This window comes from Lycorma delicatula, chromosome 1 (genome assembly GCF_047948215.1).
Source record: "Lycorma delicatula isolate Av1 chromosome 1, ASM4794821v1, whole genome shotgun sequence".
NCBI lineage: Eukaryota > Metazoa > Arthropoda > Insecta > Hemiptera > Fulgoridae > Lycorma > Lycorma delicatula.
The window spans coordinates 29,602,341-29,625,951 of record NC_134455.1 but is presented as its reverse complement, the minus strand read 5'-3'; the positions used below and the strand labels follow the sequence as shown (position 1 = coordinate 29,625,951).

Genomic DNA, 23,611 nt, shown 5'->3' with positions numbered 1-23,611 from the left:
TCAATTCACCACAGACAGTTACGTGATTTTGTTTCTGGTCGCTGTTCAACAGTCTCGGTACAAATTTTGCAGCAATGCGTCTCATGTTCAAATTGTCCAACAAGATGCATTGCACAGACCCATATTACATTTGTATGATTGTACAAACGTCATGGATTGTTTGTCTGCAATCTGCAACAATAGCTTCACGCACTTTTGCGATGTTTTCTGATGTTGCGCTTGTTGATGGTCTTCCTGAACGCTCAACGTCATAGACTTTCATTCGTCCATCTTAAAGTTTTACTTTTACTCATAGCATTGTCCCCAAATGCTTTTACAAGCATGCGATGGGTTTCTGCACCAGTTTTTTTAAGCATGAAGCAAAATTTGATGCAGGTTCTTTGGTCTTTAAAATCTGCCATTTAGAACTTCGCGAATCAGTAAAACACAACGTTACACAACCACACGAAAGTCAACAATGCAGCTTCTCACCGTCACAGCTGTTGGAACACTGATTCACAAAGAGTACTGTTAGCCATATCTAGCAGCAGCAGGTCGTATCAGCAATGGTTTGCACGCGAAATTCAAATTCCCCGAACTTTTGGGTAGCACCTCGTATATCAAAGAGGAATCTGGTTGAAGATCACAACTACACTCCAATAAATTTCAGTGACCAGTGCACCTACCCCAACTGAAAGATGGTCCTTTCTCACCACTCACCTTTTTTCATATTCTTGACCCCTTCTTTTCCATTATTGAATGATGGATGTAAGTCTGTCTACCTTGAGAGAGCCACTCCATCCTACACATTATCTGGAAGGTGGGTTGCCTGTAGAATGCTTTTGAGATTCAGTTTGCTATCCATACAGTTGGGGATGCATAATATAAATTTGAGGAAACAATTATTGAACTATGTATCTGAAGCAGAGTAAGCCTTTAAAATTTTTTATTTCATAAAGAGAAAAATAATTTAAAAAGGAAATTTGTTATTTATTATGTACTTAATTATTAAAGATCATAGGTACAAATTTTTTATGCACTGTTACTTGAAAATAGGAAAGTTGTAAAGGCACACATAAATGGGAAAAGTTATAACTATTTTTATTTAATTTTAAATACTTTATAAGGTTATGTTATTTTAAAAAAGATCTCTAATAAAAATCTGGAATGAAATTGCCCTATATTCAATATTTTTCTTTAAATTAATTGAGTTTGGTATTACTGATATAATCACTTTTTAAACATATTTTCTAAAAGTAAAACTCACTTTATTACATAATTTCAGTTGCATTTTTTATAATGAAATATAATATTGCTTTAACCTGCACAAGCAATCAACAAAACATTGTTGTAAGAACTACTTGATATGATACTAAGTGAGGTCATGTGATTTGAATAAAGAATGGTTATTAAAGAATAAAGATGGTTGAATGTTTCAGGAAAACTTAAAAATTCTATATCTATTTGTTAAGTACCTGAGCAACCGAGTATTATGTAGTAATAAACTTTAAGTGGTGGTAAGTCACTTTTCATTGCTAAAGATTAAAGATAAAGAATATGATTTTTTTTTAGTGCCAGCGACATTTAAAAATTAATACATAAGAAAAATGTATAGTTCACATAATTATAAGGCCTTTCTTGCATCCTGTTGATTACAGTCCAAAACCCTCTTCTTCATTGCACTTGGATCCTTTGTCAAAGTATGTCCAATCCAGTTGCCTTTTAATTTGCTCTCTCTTTTCTTCTTTACCACTAGCTAACAGCTCATCAGTTGTCAGTTTTCCAGTCCACCTTACTCTTATTTTTTCAGACTATTAATAAAAACCTGGAGCCTCTTTACAGTTTTTGCTAATGCCCAGCACTCGTCTAATTTACACAAGCAGAGTTCAACATTTGAGTTGAAAATGTGCAAACTTTGTATATGATAGGTGTTGTAAACTTTCCAGACTTCGCACAACTGTATAAGTACTACTTTAGTTTATTTTTTATATATGTAATACTGTTCTTGGTACTACTTTTGCACTGTACTGTGCTACCTAGATATGTGAGTCTCATTTCAATATTTTTACCATTCACTTTAATTACTCTAAAACTTGAATATTCAAATTGCATAGAATTTGTTTTCTTTACATTGAGCTTTAAACCAAACTTTACCTTTCTCTTTGTAAATCAAATTACTTGGCTTTTATTTTTATTATGACTATATAATAGAAGCCATAAACAGTGAAATTAAAATCTTTCAATCTATATGTTAGCCCCAACCAATTCCTCACTTTCTTCAGTCACTCACTTTTCTTAAAACTTCATCCATCACCATTAAAAATGCAAGTGGGAAAATACACATTTCTGTCTAATTCCATACACAAAAAATTCATCTGACATTTGTCCAGCACACATCACTGGACACATAATCTGCATGTTTCCTTAATCAAATTAATAATTTTAATTGGGAACCCAAACTCTAATAATGTTCCACATTAATTCTCTCTGAGTCAGAACGTCTTTCAAAATATATTAAAAATTTATACAGTCTAGAGCTCCATTCTGCACTGTAGTCAATAATGATTCTCAACCTTTTTAGCTCCACAACTTGCAAAAAGTAAAAAAAAATATTATTTAATGTATATTTTGTGATACTCCATCCACAACCCAATGGAACAAAGTTAAAATTATTTAGCTATCTAAATCTCTATCTGATGCCTTTAAGTTTATAAAAGCATAATTTCATTGAAAATAATAATAATAATTAAGGTTTTAGATGTGTTTTCATACAGTGTAACTGTTTATTTTTTTTCTATTAGATTGTTGTGCAAAATGGATAAATTTATGAAAAAACAAAATGAGCCATCTACATCCATTGAATCGATTGGTAAAAAGACACGACTGTACAATGCAGTAATTTAAATTATGGTTTTACCTCATTGGATGGAAAGCCTGTGTGCTGTTTGCTTTCAAGACTTCTTCGATAAAAGCATGAATCCATCAAAATTCACAGTACTAATAAAAGTATACTTTAAGTATCTTCTCATAGCATTAAGAGTAGCAAATATCCAAACCCTACATAATCGCAGAATACCTCATATTGCCTGCTGCAATTGATACTGCGAGTGTTTTAATAGGCATGGAAGAAGCAAAAAGATAGAAAAAAATTCTGCTTTGTAACAACACATTATAAAAGCGAATCGATGACATGCTGTCAAGACATGGCAGTCAATGGCTGCGTATCGCATGAATGCAATGGGAACAGATCATCTAAGAAAATATGTTCTGCAAATCAATACCATGCAACAGGACTATGTTTTTTATGAAGCTACTAAAAACAATAACAGATTGGACAAATTGTGTTGCAATATGTAGTGATGGTGCAAAGGAAGTGACAGGAAAATTAAAAAGATCATCTTATACCAAGGGCAGAAAGGATGCACTACTTCCTTCACAGATATGCTCTTGTCATAAAAAAATATGCCGAAAAATCTCAAGCAAATTCTTTATAAAGCTATAAAAATGGTTAATTTTATTAAAAGTTGACTGTTACAGAAGAAACTATTACTGTTTTCTAAACTATGCAATGAAATGGTTGAAAAGAAAAAAATCCTCTTTTCCATATAGAAGTCAGATGGTTATCACTGGGGAAAGTGTTAACCCAGTTATTAAAATTGCAAGAAAAATTAATGATATTTTTCCAGGATTAACAAATGTCATTCTCAATGTTTTTATAGAATGAGTATATGTTGTTGTTGGCTTACTTAGCTGATGTATTTATGCATTTAAACTTGAATGTGAATTTACAGTGGTGTGATAAAACCATTTTATTAATGACAGACAAAGTTCATGCTATCATTAAGAAGCATGATATCTGGATTATTCACCTTAGCCCCAAGCAAAAATTTTTATTTTTCCACTCACTTCCGATTATATTGAGAAAAATTTGGATAGCATGAAGATACATTTACTTGAACTAAAAATTCAGTGGGCAGAGTATTTCCTGGAAGATAAAAATGATTTCTCAAAGAGATGGGTACTGAATTCATTTAGTGAAAATCTTGTTGCAGCTGCTACATTACTAGTTGAGATTTGCAACCCGCTCATCAAAATGTCTTTTGTTAAAACATTACAACTACAATTCATATCAGATGATTTAGATACATTTTGGCTTGCTCATTGAAGTGATTATGAAAATTTAGCCACAGAAGCATTGAAAATATTATCCCTTTCACCATGTCTTACTCTGTGAAAAAAGTTTTTCTTCTACGGGCACTAAAAATTAAATATAGAAATTATTTTTTATCGCTTGAAAACAATTTGCTTTTCTGCGTTTCTAACATAGATCCATGTATGGAGAAAATATTAAATGAAAAACAAATGCAACTGTCTCATTAATTTATTTTCTTTACATGTGTACTTATAAATGCTTATAAATACTTATAAAATGTTATAAGAAATGATTTTTTTTTCTTAAAAAGTAATTTCATTATTGTTTACGGTTAAAGTTTTAGGCTAATTTTGCAACCCCAAGTTTGAAAAATACTGCTCTTAAACCAACCTTCTCCTTAAATGTTTTTTTGGTCACTTTACCTCCACAATACTATTTTTACGGTAATCTTATCAACAATAGGTAGTAATGTGATTATTCCCAATTTCTGCAGTCTAACTCAAATTTCCTCTCCTTTGGTGTCTTAAAAAGTAGGCCTCTTTTCCAATCTTCTGGCATACTCTCCTTCTGCCATACTTTACTAATCAGACTTATCAGAACTTCTGCATTGATATTGACCCTGTGAATGTCTTAATTTCTAAGCTATTCAAGCTACATCTGGTACCTTTAAATCTTTCATTGGTACACTCTAATTCTCATTTCAATATTCATCACACTAACATCAATCTCATCAGTCCGTCTTGGATCCTAGTCTATCCACACTAGCTTTAGTCCTTCCAAACTACTTTTTGCACCTTGACTGAACATTTTTGTTCCATCTGTCAGTAGGTATTTCATTATTTGCCTCATTATTTTTAATTAATTTGTCTATTCTAAATTCTTAGATATTAGAAATTCTATTGTAAATTCTTAGTATTCTTAAATATTACTTGTTATATAAAACTCTCTAAGGTCATTCTCTCTCCTTATTGCATCTCAGTCCATGCTCTCTGATCCCTCCTCAGGCTTTTCATTAGTTTCTGAACACACTAGCTGTATTGCTTCTGAAGTTTTTGTCTTCCTGAATATTTTGATAAACAATCATTTTTATCTTAATGCTTCTTCATTCAATCTTCTCTTATGATTAATTACATCAGTCTTTCCTTTGTCTGTTAAGATACACAATACTTTCTTACTTGCCTGTTTGTGCACCTCCTTAAATCCTTGACCACTAATTTTCCACATTATCAGTTTTATTTAATTTTAAAACTTTTACTAAATCTAAAAACAAAGTTTTCTCAGTAAGGATATATCCTTATATATTTCTTATGCATCTTGTATTGCTTATTCTGAGTTTGAACCTTCCTATGCACTACATATAGCTTGAGTCTAGGTTTTGCTTTGTAATATCAGCTTCTTTCCTTATTACTATCTAGTAGAAAACTTAAGAATTCTCTGTTCAAACCAATAATCAATCTAATTTTACATCTTTTGGTTTGGAGCAATCTGCATAGCTCTGCTTTTGGAGGTGTTATATCACCTTCAATAACTAGATTTTTGCAAAATTTGGCAAACGTTTCCTCATTTTCATTTATGTTCTGAGACTATGTCTACCTATATATGTTGAAATCCCTACTCTGCATTATGATCTTTGTAACAGTTTTTAGGTCTGTTTTCTAAGCTTTCTGTATGCATCCTGTAATTTGCTGTGAAAATTAACCCTTCCTTTTCTCTCAGCAAGTTCTGTTATTATATAAAAATGCAATATTCTAGCATTTTTAAATTTAGACCCTAACCTATCAATCATAACAGAAACAGGCTTTCACATAATTAAATTCATTCTGGTTTCAACAAAAAATCTTATCCATATATATGAGTATCAACTTCCCCCTGCTGACCAGAATACAAAAATATAACACCATTCTGCAAGTTTATTAAATCTACTCCCATCTTGTCTCATTGACTCCCAGTATTAATAAGATATATGTTTCGGTGTTGGAATAATTCACTTCAACCTACCATTTTCTCTTAAGTGATACATTCCAAAATCTAAAAATCTTCAATGAAATCTGAACCAGTTGCTTCTTTTGGCTCCAAAAATAATTAAATCTTCAGTTGTAGGTTGCTGGCTTTCTCTCACCCTTGTACCATGATTGGAGCCCTTGATTGCCATCAGTTGGTCCAGATATTTACCATCCCCACTTAACTGTTATGCGAGTTAAGAAAAACATTGTATTTTTTCTTACTAGTTACTAGAACTGTTGTGTCCACAGTTGGTCATCAGAGAGCCTTGCAGGAATAACAGGATTTACGACGGGAGGTGAGGTTGATGTTTAGACAGAAGAAACTATATATATTTGCTATCACTCATCAAAAGATAATTTTTTTTTTTACAAATCAACTACTGCAGTTACAAAAAAAAGGATTTTGTGTAAGATTTTCCCCTTTGCTTCATGATTTCAATTTTTACATAATTAGTGTATTTTTAAATATTTGTGGAAAATTCATTAAGGCAAATTCAACATTTTTTCCATATTTTTTTCCTGAGAAAAAGCTTTTCTTGTTTTTTCCATGGATGAGATCCTATCTGCAAAAAAATTTAGACTGTTTAGAATTATTAGGAACTTTGGCAACCAAATTTTAGATAAATTCTGGTGATATAACAAATTTCAAAATGTTTTTTAAAAATAGAATTTGTTGAATATTATTGAAACATCAAAATTTTAGTTATAAAAATTGTTTGACAGGATAAGCTAACTTTATGAAATGTCTAAATGTTCATGTGTTAATACAGTTTTTTAACTATGCATATAATAAAGCAACCTCTTATTCACTACGTTATCCTGTTGTTAACTGCTGTAATATAATACAGACTGTCTTGATTATAGTATGATTCTATTATATTGTTTACAGATAAGTAATAAACAAAAGAATATATTTATAATTTTATATATTTTACTGTAAATAAGTTTTATTAGTCAAAACACAATAAAAACAAGTCACTACATGTTTTTTTTTTACTCTCCCGTAATTACTCTTAAAAATTTTTCACTACTAAATTTTAACATATTAGATAGCTGTATAAGACCTTTCTTTCTTTTCCTGTTTAGCCTCCGGTAACTACCGTTTTTAGATAATTCTTCAGAGGATGAATGAGGATGATATATGTATGAGTGTAAATGAAGTGTAGTCTTGTACATTCTCAGTTCGACCATTCCTGAGATGTGTGGTTAATTGAAACCCAACTACCAAAGAACACCGGTATCCACGATCTAGTATTCAAATCCATGAAAAAATATCTAGCTTTACTAGGACTTGAACGCTGTAACTCTCGACTTCCAAATCAGCTGATTTGGGAAGACGCATTAACCACTAGACCAATCCGGTGGGTTAGCTGTATAAGACCTAATCTCCGATTAATATAACTCAAGTTATTTTAACTTAGAAACGTTGAAAATTCAACTTAACTTTCTAGGATGTTTAATAGTTATTTCATGTAAGCCATCACGAAGAGATTAGATGAATGCAGTAAATTTGAGGTAATACAAAGGGTCAGATTTAATTTTTTGTGTTCTTTTTAGGTAATTTGCAATATTTGCTTGACTATTTGTTAAATTTTTGTTTAACTCTTACTGTGTTTCTTTAAAGTTTTAAGCCGCCAGTTGATGTACTAGTTAGCATGCTTGCTTTTGACTACCTTATCTCAAGTTTAGTTTCTGGCAAGGATCTAAATTATGCTTTGTAATCCTCAAAATTTGTACAATTTTATTTTTTTTATACCTTATCTCAGACTAAATAACTCATTCAATATTTATATACAGAGCCACTTTGGGTACTCAGATTTAAATTATATGTAATTACATCAGTGTGTATATATTTTTTTAGTAAAGAAGGGTATGTAATTGATTGATAATTGATGTATAGTAGTTACTTGTTTTTTATTACAGGGTGCTGTAAGGCGTTGGCTGGCACATCAAAGAAAGGAAAGAATGAAAAACGCAGCAGCTTCCAAAATACAGGTGTTAATTTAAAAATATTTGTGTACTGTGAGTTTAGAATCAGATGTTTATATCGCTATACAGTTTGTATATTTTTGAAATTCTTAAATTCCCCAAAATAAAATATTACAATTTTTTACAGTCTGAAAGATAACCATAATTACTTGGGATATAACAATCTTACAATACCTTGGTCTTCGTCTAATTGCTTGGTTGTTAAACATTTTAGCAATTATCAGACTATATGAAAAATATTAAACATGGTTTCCACAGGCAGGAAAAGTCAGGAAAAATTACAAAAAAATTTAGAGAATTGAATTTTTTTTCTGAATTAAGATTATGTTAAAGTATTTTTTAAGAATGCCAAAATATATTTGATATACTTTCCTGGTATCAGGAATTGGTGACCCCCATCACCCAGCACATTGCAATTACATGCATCAAGCAGCCATTAATATGTCCTGTTCTTATTTACTTTCCATAATTATTCTTTTATATTAAAGGAGGAACATTCCGAATCGCAGTTAAAGTTTTCACTGGTGAAATTTTAACAAAATGTTACCACTGAAAAAATTTAAAGGTTGTAAACTGTTTTCTTGGAATTTCTCTAAAGCTACCATGAATTTTTTGTATTTTAGGTAATTAACTGCTTTTAAATGGCATCTAAAAAGACTGTTTAATGACCAGTGGTTAGATATAAACTTACACCTAGAATTCAGTTGATTGAGAAGAGGTAGAAATGTATATTATGTTTTTTTGGTGTGTGTATAATCATTTTGAACTAGACAATATGGGCCAAAAGGCAGTGACTTTGCACACTAAAGGAAAGCAGCATAATGAAATAATTAAGATAAGGAATACCCAGCCTTCACTGAAAACCTTTTTTGTCTCCCAGTGTACTTCAACTCAGCAGACTAAAACAGTTGTGAGAACGGTGGTTGTGGTACAGCTGTATGTTCTTTGCCTGGATCTTCTGGTCAGAGTAATAGCATTTCAGCAGCAAATGATACATTTGAATCCTCGACTTCATTTACACAAAATGACAACACAATTACTTGCTTCTGTTATAAAGATGATTTTTCTAAAGGGTTAATTATGTGGGTTCTTAATGTTATAAAAAATAACCTCATGTGAAGATATCAATGCAATTTTTAAAATTATGTTTCCTGATAGTTGTAAAGTGTCAAAATTCCAGCATGTAGCAAATAAATGCTCTTATGTCATTAATCATGGCTAACCACTCTCAGGCTACAATAAAAGAGTATGCACAAGAGTGGATTTTTAATTCATCGTCTACCACCACCTGGAGAAGACCAAGAAGAAGACAGAAGTTCCCTGGCCACCTCAACGTGGGACCTCCCGGCAGATGCCAACATCCACGCCGAAGCAGCAGGCCTGTCCGGCCCACCAAGGGAGCTGCTAGTCGCTCCCTCCCTGCTCCTGCTGGTACCTTCCTGCTCCAGCTTGCTGGGCTTAAATCACTCTGGCTGGTGGATTCAGCAGCAGGAGCTGGTCCAGCGTGGGATCGCTCAGGGAGAACCGCCTTGGTTGTGCCGGCGAAAGACAACCGATGCCAACCTGACACTGCAAGGCTCTGGGGATTTTACCTCGCTCCTTATTTGGCCACGCTGTAGTGAGGGCCCAACTGCTGCTGAGTGGAAGCCCGGTCTTATTTCAATGGACGAAATGCAACTTCCCAACTTCTCTGGAGACCAGTTTCCGAACCCAACAGCTCTTCTCAGAACTAACGCAAAAATGGCCCTTTTCAGGGCTACCACATGGTTATAAATTACAAGACGTCGAAGCCATTCGACAGCCCTTCTCAAGGCTACCATAAGGTTATTAGTTACAACGAGCCATTGAAGCCAATCGACAACAACAACAACAGCCCTTTTCAGGGCTACTACAAGGTTATTAAGTGCCACATTTTGTCGAAGCCATTCGGCGATAGATTGTAATAATAAAAAAGGCATGAGTTGGACAGCTATGGGAATAGTGGAGGCTGTAAAAACGTGAAATATCTATATTTCGCGGAGTAAATGGCAATAACATAATATTATGAGAGTCAGGATACTTACATTAAACTGGTCAGAAAGAGTTAGGAAAAACAAATCTTAAAATTCGGTGTGAACCCTGTTAAAGGCAACTTACTATTTTTAAAAATAATAATGCAAGTCTTTGAGAATCATTATTCAATTATAGAGACTGATTGAATAATGTTTTTGGTTAATGTATTTGTTAAATGCCCTCTAAAAATATTTATTACCAGCATATTATATGAATTTTATAAAATTGTACGATGTTTACTTATTTTGTTTCTGCTGACTCTCTACAAGCTTTTAGTGAATTGTGTGTACAGTCATTTGGTAAAATAATTTTAACTAGTCATATGTTTAAATAAAGAAACTTTAAAAACTTACTAAAAGTTAAGTGATAAAAATAATACATAAGTAGGACATTGTAATTATTGTTGTTAAAAATTTTGTTTTTTCTGTTAATTATCATTAGGAGGAAATATTTAAAAATAAGGATCTATTTTTGATTAAGTTTGCAAAAATAATTAATCTGAAGTCATCCTCAGATGCATCTAGATTGTTGAGTTGCCATACTATTTTAAATTGTTAATTTTGGGCCCTTGCAATTTTGACCCAGTTACAAATTTATTCACTTTGTAGCTGTTTGATTTCTCTTAATGAAATAAAATCATGGTTGTCCATGGCCATCCAATTCACTTATAACTTTTTAATGTATATTTACAACGCATCCAGTGATTGCAATATTGGTATTGAACCTCCTGGTGTAAATTTTTGCTATTATTTAAAAGTTTATTCAGGTTATTTGTTAAATGCCCTCTAAAAATATTTATTACCAGCATGTTATATGAATTTTATAAAATTGTTCGATGTTTACTTATTTTGTTTAATCTGATATTAACTTTCTGTCCATTTATCCCTTTTCTTGAGACTCTGCAATTACTTCAGGAATTATTTTCTATTTGCAAACTATAGAGAGAGAAATTGTTTGTGATTTATCATTATACATAATACTATTGTGCAACATAATTCTTTATATCTTGCCATTCATCAATAAGCTTTATATTCCCTTTTGTATTTATTGTCAGAATGACCTTCAAAATACCTTGTGCGAGGTGTAAATAAAGTAATGAGACTAGTTTTTTTTTGGCAGCCAAAGTGGCAACACTGTAAAGTTACTAGTAAAAATATGGTTATATGAACAGCTGATTTATATTTGGTATTAATATTTTTAGTCTATTGTTGCCACATGAGACGTAAACAAACTTTTTGTGAAATGAGTTTTTCTTGTGGATTACAAAAATAAGTGATACTAATTATGAGCAACGTTATGCAATCAAGTTTTGTGTTAAAACTTTTTGAAAATGCTACTGAAACATTTCCAAAACTGAAAAGGGTGTATGGAGATGACGCTCTGTCATGAGCCTAAGTTTTTAGGTGGTTTAAAGCATTTTCAAATGGTGGGAATCAGTTGCGACGATCCACACTCTGGAAGACTGTTAACATCAAAATGTGACGACAATGTTGAGCGAATCAGAGACTTGATACAGTACGACTGGCGATTAACTGTCAGAATGATTACAGAACAATTGAATTTGAACCATAACATAGTCTATCAAATTTTGACAAAAGAATTGGACATGAAAAACATTTGTGCAAAAATGGTGCCAAAAAACCTCACTGCTAACAGAAAAACAACAGGGTAGAAGTGTGCCGCACTTTCTAAGGGGAATTGAAATTGATTTTCGAAAAAATTACTGGTGATGAATCTTTGATATTTGAGTAGACACAGAAACAAAATGCCAGAGCATGAGTGGCACACTTTAAAAAATGTAACTGACCATACGAAGTGTTGGATGGCTTCCCAAAGGAACTATTTTAAAGGTGATAAGAGTCCATGTATAATTGGATTGTAAATAAAAAGTTTTATCTGAACCAGTCTCATTAATTTATTTACAGACCTTGTACTATTGGCATTACCAATTTATGAATTAAAAATAAGTAATAGTTTTTATTTATGTCAACATGTCTAAAAAATGTTGCAATCTATCTTTATATTCTTCAGGTAACTGTTGTGTAATATGTGTACATCTTAAACATAATTGACTGTTAGTTGCAACCAACCTCTAATAAATATCTGCTGGATATTTTTTTTCTAATAAAATTACAAATATTTTCTGTTTACTACTTTGTTAGCATTATTTATTATAGCTCATTTCAGTGGAAGTTCTAAACCCAAACTTGCACTTTTCTACAATAAAATACATTAAATCTTTTTCATCTCAACATTTTGGTTTAGATCCTCTAAAAGTTCTTCCTTCTTGGATGCAAACATCACACTTTATCCTTGCAGTTTAATTTCCAATTAACTAACTACCTTGTATTTAGTTTTACTCGCTGTGAAAGAGCACAAATATAAACTTTTTGTTGTACTCTATAAACACAATAGAACAGTGACTAATAGTGAAAGGAGTTAGCAGACAAGGAAGTGGTGATTGACCTCAGTTGGTTATTAACACAATAAAATGGTATTCAGCAGGGAAAATGTTAAGAGTGATTGACTTGGGTTATATGTATGTAAAATAAAAGTTGGCAGGGCAGTACTATAGCACTCTTTTCATTTTTCTCCCACGAGTGGTTGGTTGATTTTGTATCTGCTTACTCCACACATTTTAGGATTTCAATCTGCCAATTTAAAAAATAAGTTTAATTAACACAACTAAATCTTAAAAGTATATTTGAAAGATCAATGAAGAGTGAAATTTAACACATGTGATAGAGAAATGAATTTGGCTTTCATCAAGAAAATTAATAAAAATTTAAGGGTATAATATTTAAATATGAATTGCATTGTAATACAAAGTTTATCTTAGTATTGCAGTTAGACATTTATTTATTAAAAATGCATTTGCCTCCACTAAATAATTGTGTTTGCAATTATGTATGGTACTAACACTGAATCATTTGTTATAGCAGTCAACAATCTTCAAAATATCCTTGATATTGCTTTGCCAAATTTAAAAAGTACATTTTTCAATTCATTTATTAAAAACTAATGAATTTAAATCATGTGGTGTTTGTAGGCATTTTGGAGAGGATACTGTGTAAGAAAAAAATTAGGCACTAAAAGAAACATGAGTTTACTAGTTCTAATGCCTGGAAACACTTTAGCAGATATCAAAATTAACTTAATTGAAAAGATGAAAAAAGCCAATAACCTTCAATTGTTATTAAAAAATCTTAGATTGCTAGACATTATAACAACTGCATCACCTCAGCTTTCTTTTGATCTTGTACAAGAAGGAGTGGTACAACAGCTGTATGAATTGATGTACAAGTTGAATCGCAATGTTGGAGATCAACAGGCAAGACATTTGATAGTTATAGTACTAGTTAATCTGACCAAGCATAACGAGACATCAGATATTATATGGCAGGTAAGTTTACCTAAATAATATTTTTGTAAATTTTAAAATATCATTACAGTAAATTATTAATTTTTTTTATATCTATAAAGTATTATAGTAGATCTAATAACACTAATAAACACAATTTTTGTTTCTTAACATGTGAGACTTGAAACCAATCTGTTTTTAATGCTAAAAATGAATAGAGTCAGAATTGTTCCATCGCCCTATGTTTTTGAAAAATTATAAAATTAAAAATTTTTGATATTGTATGATGCATGTACACATAAGTTTTTTACTTTATATGGTTACCATTATATTTAACTGTATTATAATCAGTTGTTAACCATGAAACAATAACTGAAGTTGCAACACAAACATCACATGTCATGATATACCTCTTTATTGGGCATACATGAACAACATTCATCATGTCTATATAAGTCAAAGCTTGTTGGCTTTGTTAGCTTACTGCTTTTAATAGTTTTAAAAAGTTTACAGTTACCTTTTCAGTTTGTGTGATAACTATAAGTGAACAGTTGAAGTTTCATAATGCTTTGTAAGTGTGTGTGATTCGAACAGATTTTACATTTGCAGTAGGTCAATGTAAAATCACATAAGAAAAACATTACAATTTTAATTAAAATCTCTTATAAATTGCACTTTGTAAAATTGATGTTGAGGATAAGACATGCGGTCTTCATGTAATATATAGTAACTGTTAATATGTAGTCACCCTAAGAAGATTGTTAAAAGAGAAATGAAAAGTCTTGCCGTTTGGTGTCCCTATGATTTGGTCTAAACCAATGATCACTTAACCTATTGTTATTTGTGTTCAACTAATGTGTCTGGAATTTCTAAGAAGTTCAAACACATTGTAGTACTCTATCCTTCTTTGCCACCTATACTCAGACCTGTATTTCACAGTGAATCCATTTCAGTTCCCAAGGTTCCTCCTGAACTCTTGTTTTGTGAAAATAATTATGAAAGAGCAGACATTATGGAAGAAATCATATTCAAACTTTGACTTACAATCCCGTGAGCCACGTCTTGTGCTAAATGACTGCTAGAGATTTAATGTTATCAAAAAATCAAGCTGAGTTTTTAGGCTTAAGATTTACAAGATTGGAATTTACTTAAAAAGATTATAAAAATCTCGGGCTACCAAAGCCAACAAATTTTTTTTTAAATACTTTGTTGAAGAAAATTACTTTGTTTTACTGTTTAAATATTGATGAGCTTATGTTACAATTATGGTGAGTCATGAATCTAAGGAGTGGTGCTTTTTCATTGATTCCTCCAAGTATAATTTAAAAGCAGTTCTATTTCAAATAGTAATAAATATCCTTCTGTACAGATATCTTGTGGAAATTATATGAAAGAAACGTATGATGTTTAGAAACCTGTTATTGAAAAAGTAAATTATATAAAGTATAGTTGGTAATTTAGAATTAAGCCTGCAGTTAGAAATTTTGTTAGGCATACAGTTAAAGCTTATTTAATATCAACATTTATGTTATTAGTGAAACTTATTACTAATAATTACAATAAGGATTTTTTTGGAATATTATTTGTAATATATCTTTGTGCTATAAAAATATTTCAAGATAAATGTTAGAAATATTTTCTTAATATGAATTCAGAGCTGATTCAGTTCCTCACTAGGATTTAGAATTTTTTAATCTCATTTCATACACTTAATTATATTAATTTTTAAAAAATAAAATAAAATCTGAAACTTTTTAAAAAATTAGACATTTTATTTTTTCCTGATTATTATTTGAATCTTTGAGCAGATGATTTTTAAGATACTTTTATTTTACAATAGCAATCAATTATATACAAAAATTTTGTTTTTCAGATAACTGTTGCAAATGATGGTTGTGAGCTCATGCTGTCCAACTGCCTTCATTTCTACAAATCAAGTGTACCTGTGTTTTGCAGCTGCCTAACACTGCTTTGGTTATGGTCACATTATCCAGAAAGAATGAAGGTTACTGATATTTTCTTTTGTATATAATTTTATTTCAGTTGTGGTGTGTTATCATACTTGATTTTCAGCTTACACCTTCAGCCCTTTATTTTACTGAGCTCTCTTGTAAGAGCTTTGTTAAATTTCTGTTAGAGCTATGGTAAAAGTTAGAATGCAGAGATTGCTTTTAGTAAAAACAATAATGCAAAAAAATGAATCATCTTATATGCTCTCAGATATTATTTATAAAATATAGTTATTTCATATGTAAATAATTTAATCCACATGAATTCCAGTGATTTGGGCATAAGAAAATTAATAGCACAAAATAACAAATATATGCATGATCCATTGGATTGGGACAAGGTGGTGTTGAGTGTAATGCAAAAAAGCAGTGCCCTAATTACAGCATTCTGTAGATTGCGTATATTTAAGAATAAAGCATATTGATATTAGCAACCAAGCAAGAGGTTATTCCAGAAAATTTAAGAAATTATAAGCAACATCATTGATGTTTCTTTCTAGCGTTTACTCTTAAATTGTGTTGGTTCTACAGCAACCTTTTAAGTTTTTATATAAAATTATTTCTTCAAAATATTTTTTCCTAGTTAGATCATCAGTATTATTCTTTAATTATAATAAATTTAAGATTAGAAAGTTTTTCTATTCTTGTATTAATGTAATAATATAATCTATCTTGTGATTTAATTGTTGCAACGGTAATTTTTATGTGTATAAATATCAACAGAAAAGTCAGTTAGTCAACATCTATATGACAGTATTTTTGTAAAATTATTATCCTAGTACCATTGGAGATAAAATTTATAATTACCATCACATAATGAAAGATTACAATGTATTTTGGATAAATAATAGTACTGTTATACAATTTATACTATAGACCTTTTCAGAAGTGGCTATCTCACACATGACAAAATCAGCACATGTTATCTTTTTATTTTTAAACAAATACAAAAAATGAAAGGGATAAATAGGTAACTGCTTCTTTATGAACTTTAACAATAGCCAGTTAATCATGCTGAAAATAATATTTCTTAATTTCAAATTCATTTTCTCTGAGATGGGCTTCCTAGAAGTTTATATAAAAAGGTTCATCATTACTTAAACCACAATGGTCATTCATAAATAAAAAAAAATATGCTGTCCTTTTTATTATTTCTTATTAAAGGAATTAATGAAGCTGTTCCTCAACAATTAAATTCTCAATGGATAGAGAAATATTGTCAGAGGGATTTTAAAAACTCTGAACATGTTTTTGCTGTTTTTTTTTTGTTTGTTCAAGATCAGCCAAGATGAATGAACATGTCCACCCACCAAAGGAAATTTTATTATCTAGGGGTTCAAATAATCAATCCCTTTTAGTAATCTCGTTTTGTTTTTTTACTTTCCTACAGATTTTCTGAAAGTACAAATTATAAATTGCACTAAATATTAAGACTTGTTTGATAAACTCCAAACTAAAGTATTAAGTTTATATGAACAGTTGGTTATGAACAATGTTACAGTAGCTGCCTGTGTGTGAACTAACTATAAGCAATACAAGATTCCATATTGCTTATAATTTCTTAAATTTTCTGGAGTAACTGGAAAAGATACCTCTTGCTCGGTTGCTAATATCAATATGCTTTAATCTTAAATATACGCAATCTACAGAATGCTGTAATTGGGGCACTGTAAAAGTGGTTTTTTATGGATCGACAAGTTTAAAAGTGACTGGACAAGTGTGATTCACAAAGCGAGGATGCCTGTCGACCTCCTCCATGGACAATATTCAGCAAGCTCTAGAGATGGTTCTGATGAATAGGTGAGGTAGCATCATCTTTGAACATCACCATTACTGATGTTCAAAGAAGACTGATCTACAACGAGGATTGTTGATTGTTGTGGATAACTCGAGCTCGGCTTCCGTAAAGTCTGTGCGTGATGGGTACCAAGAGAGTCCAGCACACGGCTCGTTCAAACCATCAGAAAGTTGAATTTTGAGCCACTGAATCCCTCCCTCCCTTCAGCTCAGATCTTGCTTCCTTTCTGACTTTCATAAGACTTCCACAGACTAGACATCAAGGTAGCAGTGCATAATTGGCTTCAGAACCACCCAAAAACTTTCTTCTTGGAAGGACTATGCAAGCTTGTGGACTACTGGACCAAGTACATTGACAAAGGGAGGTGACTATGTTGAAAATTTATATACATGTTGAACCTACCTTTGTGATAATTTTTGATTCACCTTTGTATTTTGGGATCCACCTTGTACAAACTTCATAAAAGTTAAGTCTAGTAAGTGATTTCATAGAGAAAACATTGACTGATTTTTAGAATGCCTCTTCATCAATAGTAGCAAATGATGTGTAAATGTCAACGTACTAGTGGTCAAGACACATACATATATTCTCAGTGTTATCGTTTGTAATCATAAAAGGCTTCTTCTTCATGCATAACATTGAGTAGCCCTTTTTTAGTTTTTCGAACCACTCACTACTGACAATTGTGCTAAAGGTCTGGGATAGATTTCCGTAATGGTGCTAAAAGTCTGGGATAGATTTCCGTAATGGTACACATTCAGTCCACACAAAAAAACATATGACTGAATGCTGTTCTTCTTTGGTACAAACAGAAAATGGATTGGCCATGGCTAATGTTATAATTTTGACAGCAGGTAGGTCTGACATATCAGAAGTATTAAGACAGAAACATCTTGCAAATGTGTGAAAAAATAACAGAAACACAAATGTATTGTGAATAATTATTGATTTGCATTCATATATAATTTGATTTCTACATTTAACTGTTGTTTTTGTTTATATTAATCTAAAACATGCTCATTAATATTACTTAATAACAATATGTTTCAAATTACGTTTTGGTTACCTTAATAAAAAATTAAGGTAACCAAGCATCCTAGTTCAGATGTTAGAAGGCTTCTTGAAGTTACACTAATATACCAAAATTGCTGCTTTATTCTTGTAACATTTCTTTACTTTTTTTAGAACATTACAATATTCATATACTTCTAAAACATATACTATTAAGAGTGTTAATTAAATGCTTATTAACAATACATTTTTGTCAGTTTTGCTTTTTCTTTTTTACCTTATGTAATCTTTAGCCCTTGTTAGAGAAGAGAAGCAGAGTGCAAATCCCTTCCTGTAAATGCTTACATAATATTTGAATAGCTATTTAGTTTTTAATTACGTATAAGGGCTATTCAGAAAGTAACTTGTTAAAAAACTTCTGTCCAAGTTAAGACACTTGTGATATCTGTAAATAATTTTTTGAATATCTCATCATAAAACTCTGCCACCTGTGAATTAAGCCAGATGGTACTGTTTATCAGTTCCTTGTCATTTTCAAAATGCTGTATTGCTATCATTTCTTCATTTTTGGGAAAAGGTTATATCACTGGGAATCAAATCAGGGCTATATGGAGGTTGATTAATTAAATCCCATTTGAAACTGTTGATTTGGCATTGAGTGCATACTGCAGTATGTAGATGAATGTTGTCATAAAGAAAAATGATGCCTGAACTCAGCATGCTGCATCATTTGTTTTATATGGCTATTCTCAGTTTCTTCAACATCTTGCAGCCAGTTTCAGCATTGATTGTTGTCATGCCTCTTTCCATAAAATCAAACAAGATCACATCTTTTATGATGATGGTATTCAAAAACTTGTTTACAGATATGATAAATGCCTTAATCTGGATGGAAATTATGTAGAAAAGTAGCTTTAAGATGGTAAATTGTTTTTTATCAATCAGTGTCTTTAATAATGAATCGAAAGTTACTTTCTGTTGAAATTAAAACATAAACCCATTTATTCAAGAAATCTAGATTAGATAAAACTTTAAAATTACTTGTTGACACTTCCTCAGTAAATTATTCTTTGTAAGATACCATTTAATGCGAATGTGATGACCTGCTTAAGCTGGGGCAATACTACCACCATAAACTATATAAAGAAATATTTGGAATGCAGCCTTCAGTGGTTCTGATTATAATTAAAGGAACAGCTTTTAATTATGTGAAGTGTTGGAAGTACTCTTTTGGGAGTGTCCTTAGTTGCCCTGCCATGGCTGACTTGATGTCCTGAATCGATTAAAAACTAACTTTTATGATCATTGACTCTCGAGAATTGCCACACCGTGATGTATGACATGGAATTTTGTTATAATGGAAGATGAAACTGGTTTACCCATTTCTCAGGTTTCTTAAATACTATAATAAGCTCTCTTGATGCTCAGTTTCACTAAAATTTCTCTAGGATTTATTATATTGAAAGACATTGTGATTACTCCTTGTCTTCATGTTTTTTTTACAAAAATGTGAAACAAAATTTCATATTAATGCATTGTTCACAATCCTTGATTTATATCACACTTTTTGACTGACTGCATCAAACTAATTGAAACTGTCTTACCCAGGAGCAATATTTATCAGATCTTTTAAATAAATTTGATGAATGTTATGATGATTATTTATGGTGTTTTTTAATCATTTTTTATTGTATTACTTTTGCTTAGGTAATCTTGGAGGCACCAAATTTAAAGTATGCTGTAAAAACAATATCTAAAGAGCTGATAAATAGTAAAAAATTCAAAAGAAAGACTGGAATTACATTAGGAAAACTTCCATCTAGGATTCCAAACTGGGGACTTGATAAATCAAAGCTTGGACTCAAGACTTTTATTGATCCTTATTTTGCGTGGGAAACATTATTGAAGAAGTTACCAAAACTTACTTGATACGATTTGTGTAAATTTTTAACTATGTAAACTAGAATTTTATTTTTAAATTTCAGTTTTAATTAAATAACTTAAAATATAAAATATTTTTTAAATAATGTGTTTTGGTATACTAGTTTAAAAAAATAAAATTAAAAAAAATTATTAATTAAATGCCATATTTTAATTAAAATTTATATTTTTAAGTTTTTTATAATATAAGAGTTCTATCATTATATTTGTTCATTAAACTTAATTTTGTTTTTAATTTTATTTTTGTAAAGGTATAATTTTATATGTTTAATAAATATAATTACAGCTGGCATAATAAAATATTTTTAACAATTTAATTGTAAATTTCAGTTCTTTTATTCTTTAGTAAAATTTTTCATTCTATTTAGATATATATTCATTAATATCTACTTGCTCTGATAGTTTATACATATAGTTTCTGTATAGGGTTAAAATTAACATAATTTATAAAAATCATACACAGAATTAGTTACTGATTTTCTACACAGCATGATTTTATAATTTTGGTATCTGCATTGGATTGGAGGTGGTACACATGAAATTGATGTTTTTTCAGTAATACTGTATGAAAAATTTAAAGAAACTTCTTTGTATGCTGCTGTGTAAAACTATTTATGTACTTTCTTCCTGCATCTGAATTAATGATGTGACATTATTTTCATCAATTTTTTTTATTTATAAATTTTGGTATGTTAACTTATAGTCTAATAAGTAATACAAGATTTATTAGTATTAAAATTCCATAACCTGGTAGGAGGTTAACACTCCATAAATAGAGGTCAACTTAAGTAAACACTCCATAAATGGTGGTAGTGTTCACCTACCATTTGTAGTGAAGCACTGACACAATATTTGTAGGAGCTTATACATTTAAATGAAATATTTTTATAATGCAAAAATGTATCTTCTGGAGTGAAATATAGTGTTACACTACATCATACTCCTCCACCTTGTTGCATATCGCTGATATCTTCCTTTTTGTGTTTTGTTCAAAGAGCACAAAATGTATCTTCTGGATAGATTCTCTTTCTTTCCTGTGGACGATTATAACATTCTTTCATATTTAGAGCTACATTTTCAGTTGATGGCCTTTGTATTTTTTTTTGGTCAATGTTTGCAGAAAATCGCTCATCAGTGTTTCTTTGAACAATACTTTTCATATAATACATTTGTTTTAAGTATGCACATGTTTGTGCATAGTAGATGAATTCTTTTTTGTGGCAAAGCTGATAAATGTTGTGTTCAAAAGGATCTATGCTCAGCATTTGATACATTTTAAAACAGTTTTCAGTTAATGTAATCACAACGCTATAAAATTACTCATAAACTCTTAAAATCATAAGCAAAAAAACGATTGGTTGTTAAGTATCGTTTCTTTGGTAGACAATGATACACAATATATAGAATGCATTTATAAATTATTATTGGTGCAGTAAATTGTGGAAGAATACTACATTTTGAATTTCAAATATATAATAGGGCAACCTTAAAGGAATTAAAGCTAGACAAAACATTTTGTCACGAGTTAAAAAGCAAAAAGTGGATCTACATAAACAGAATGACTATCATAGATATTTTATTATTAACTATAAAAATTAAATCTGGATTAACGTTTATTAAAGACAATAATACCTAATACATAGAGTGGTTTTATTTATTTGTACTCTTTAGATACTGTTAATCAACATTAAAATTTAATCTGTTTTTCCTATTTTTAACCGTTATAGTAACAGACTATTGTGTTATTCATTAATTTTGATTTTGTGTGGATGTTGACCTAGTATTGTATATTTTGTTGAATGGTGAAATGAAGAGAAAAAAATTTGGAATAGTGTGCTAAATAAAGTAGAAACTAGTGGGTAAATGAAAAGATCAACATGATTTTGAGTTAGGGAAATAAAGAATTAGAATTAATACAGGAGTAAGAATAGTAATTATGAATCTAGACAAAGATTATGTTGTAAAAAAGCAATGCAAGGAGAGAATAATTTTAGCCTGGATAGATTCAAAATCATTTATAACAAAAGTATAGATTTGTGTGCAACCTCCAGCAGATGAAGAAACAAATGAACTAATCAAATGTAAAAGGAGATGACCGAATTTTTCACTGAGTAATGAACATAGATTTTGATCACCCTTTTTAAACATCTTAAAAGACGAGATGCATGGGTGTGAGACCAGTAGAACAAGAAGATGTCAAGTTTGCCTTTAAGGCAGATATTTTAAAACCAACATATGGTTTGAAAATATACATATAAATATGTGTATTATACAGGAGTGTCATTGATTCTGATTGCATCTGGGATGAAGTGTAAACTTATATTTAAGATGCAAAATTAATAAGTAACAACAAATAAGTCTAGTTGGGGCACAGAAGACAAAGATGTGATAAGAACTTAAAAATCTGAACCTTTTTTTTATATCATTGTGATGGCTAGAACTGAAAGTCACCACCTAATTAAATTGAGATTAACTCTAACCTACATCAATCTTGTTATAAATGTATTTTTAAGGAGAACTAAGGATTCTTTCAGTGAAGGAAAAACATTTTTCAACTAAAAACTGCTTTGATTGATTTGAAGAAATAATTACGGATTGCAAAGAATGATACAATTAATTACTTTATAGAACAATGAACAAGTTCTACTCATGATAAACTAATCATATCAATTTGTCATCATCAGGCCTTTATATATTAGAAAAAAAGTATTTTTAAGCTTGTTCGTTAAGCTTGTTTTAAGCAAGTTGAAAATTTAAGAGGAAATAATTAAAGCAGAAGAGAGTTTAGATAGAAAGATAACACTTTGTAGAAAACTGCATAAGTTGATGTATATATAGAAAAAGTATAAAAAGCCAAAAACTGCAAGGAAAAGATGATATTTAGTAGAGAAGAATTTAATTATATATAAATTATAATATTTATATTATTCCATTAATTATTGGAAGGTGAAAAAAATCTGCATTCTATGTAATATTTACAAAAGAACAGTATTAATCATTGTTATATACACTCTACAGTTATAATTCTTTCTGATACTCAATAATGTTTTTTTTTTCATTTTAATCATTATAACATTGAAATACTGTAATATAAAAAAACAATGGTTAATTTAAAAGATAAGACAGTAATAATTAAATATTACGATATTTATCTTAATTGTACATATGAAATACTACAGTTCATATTATCTTGAACTAAAAATCAGTTTAAAATTTTTTATAATAGATACAAGAGAAGAAAAATAAAAATTTACAAGTTCATTTAAACTCTGCTGGAATTCTGTTGAATATTTTTAGGGCTAAGTCACATTGAGA

At 30.4% G+C, this 23,611-nt stretch overlaps 1 protein-coding gene across 1 annotated transcript in view; it reads left to right on the top strand.

Moving 5' to 3' along the window:
- asp (microtubule assembly factor abnormal spindle) overlaps positions 1–20,606 on the top strand; it is a 101,812-nt gene extending 81,206 nt beyond the window's left edge. The window contains exons 13-16 of the mRNA XM_075382224.1: positions 8,059–8,130; positions 13,226–13,579; positions 15,411–15,542; positions 20,063–20,606. Of these exons, the coding sequence (XP_075238339.1) occupies positions 8,059–8,130; positions 13,226–13,579; positions 15,411–15,542; positions 20,063–20,284 (780 nt within the window). The 3' untranslated portion in view covers positions 20,285–20,606. The remainder of the gene's footprint in view (positions 1–8,058; positions 8,131–13,225; positions 13,580–15,410; positions 15,543–20,062) is intronic.
- The last annotated feature ends 3,005 nt before the right edge of the window (positions 20,607–23,611 follow it).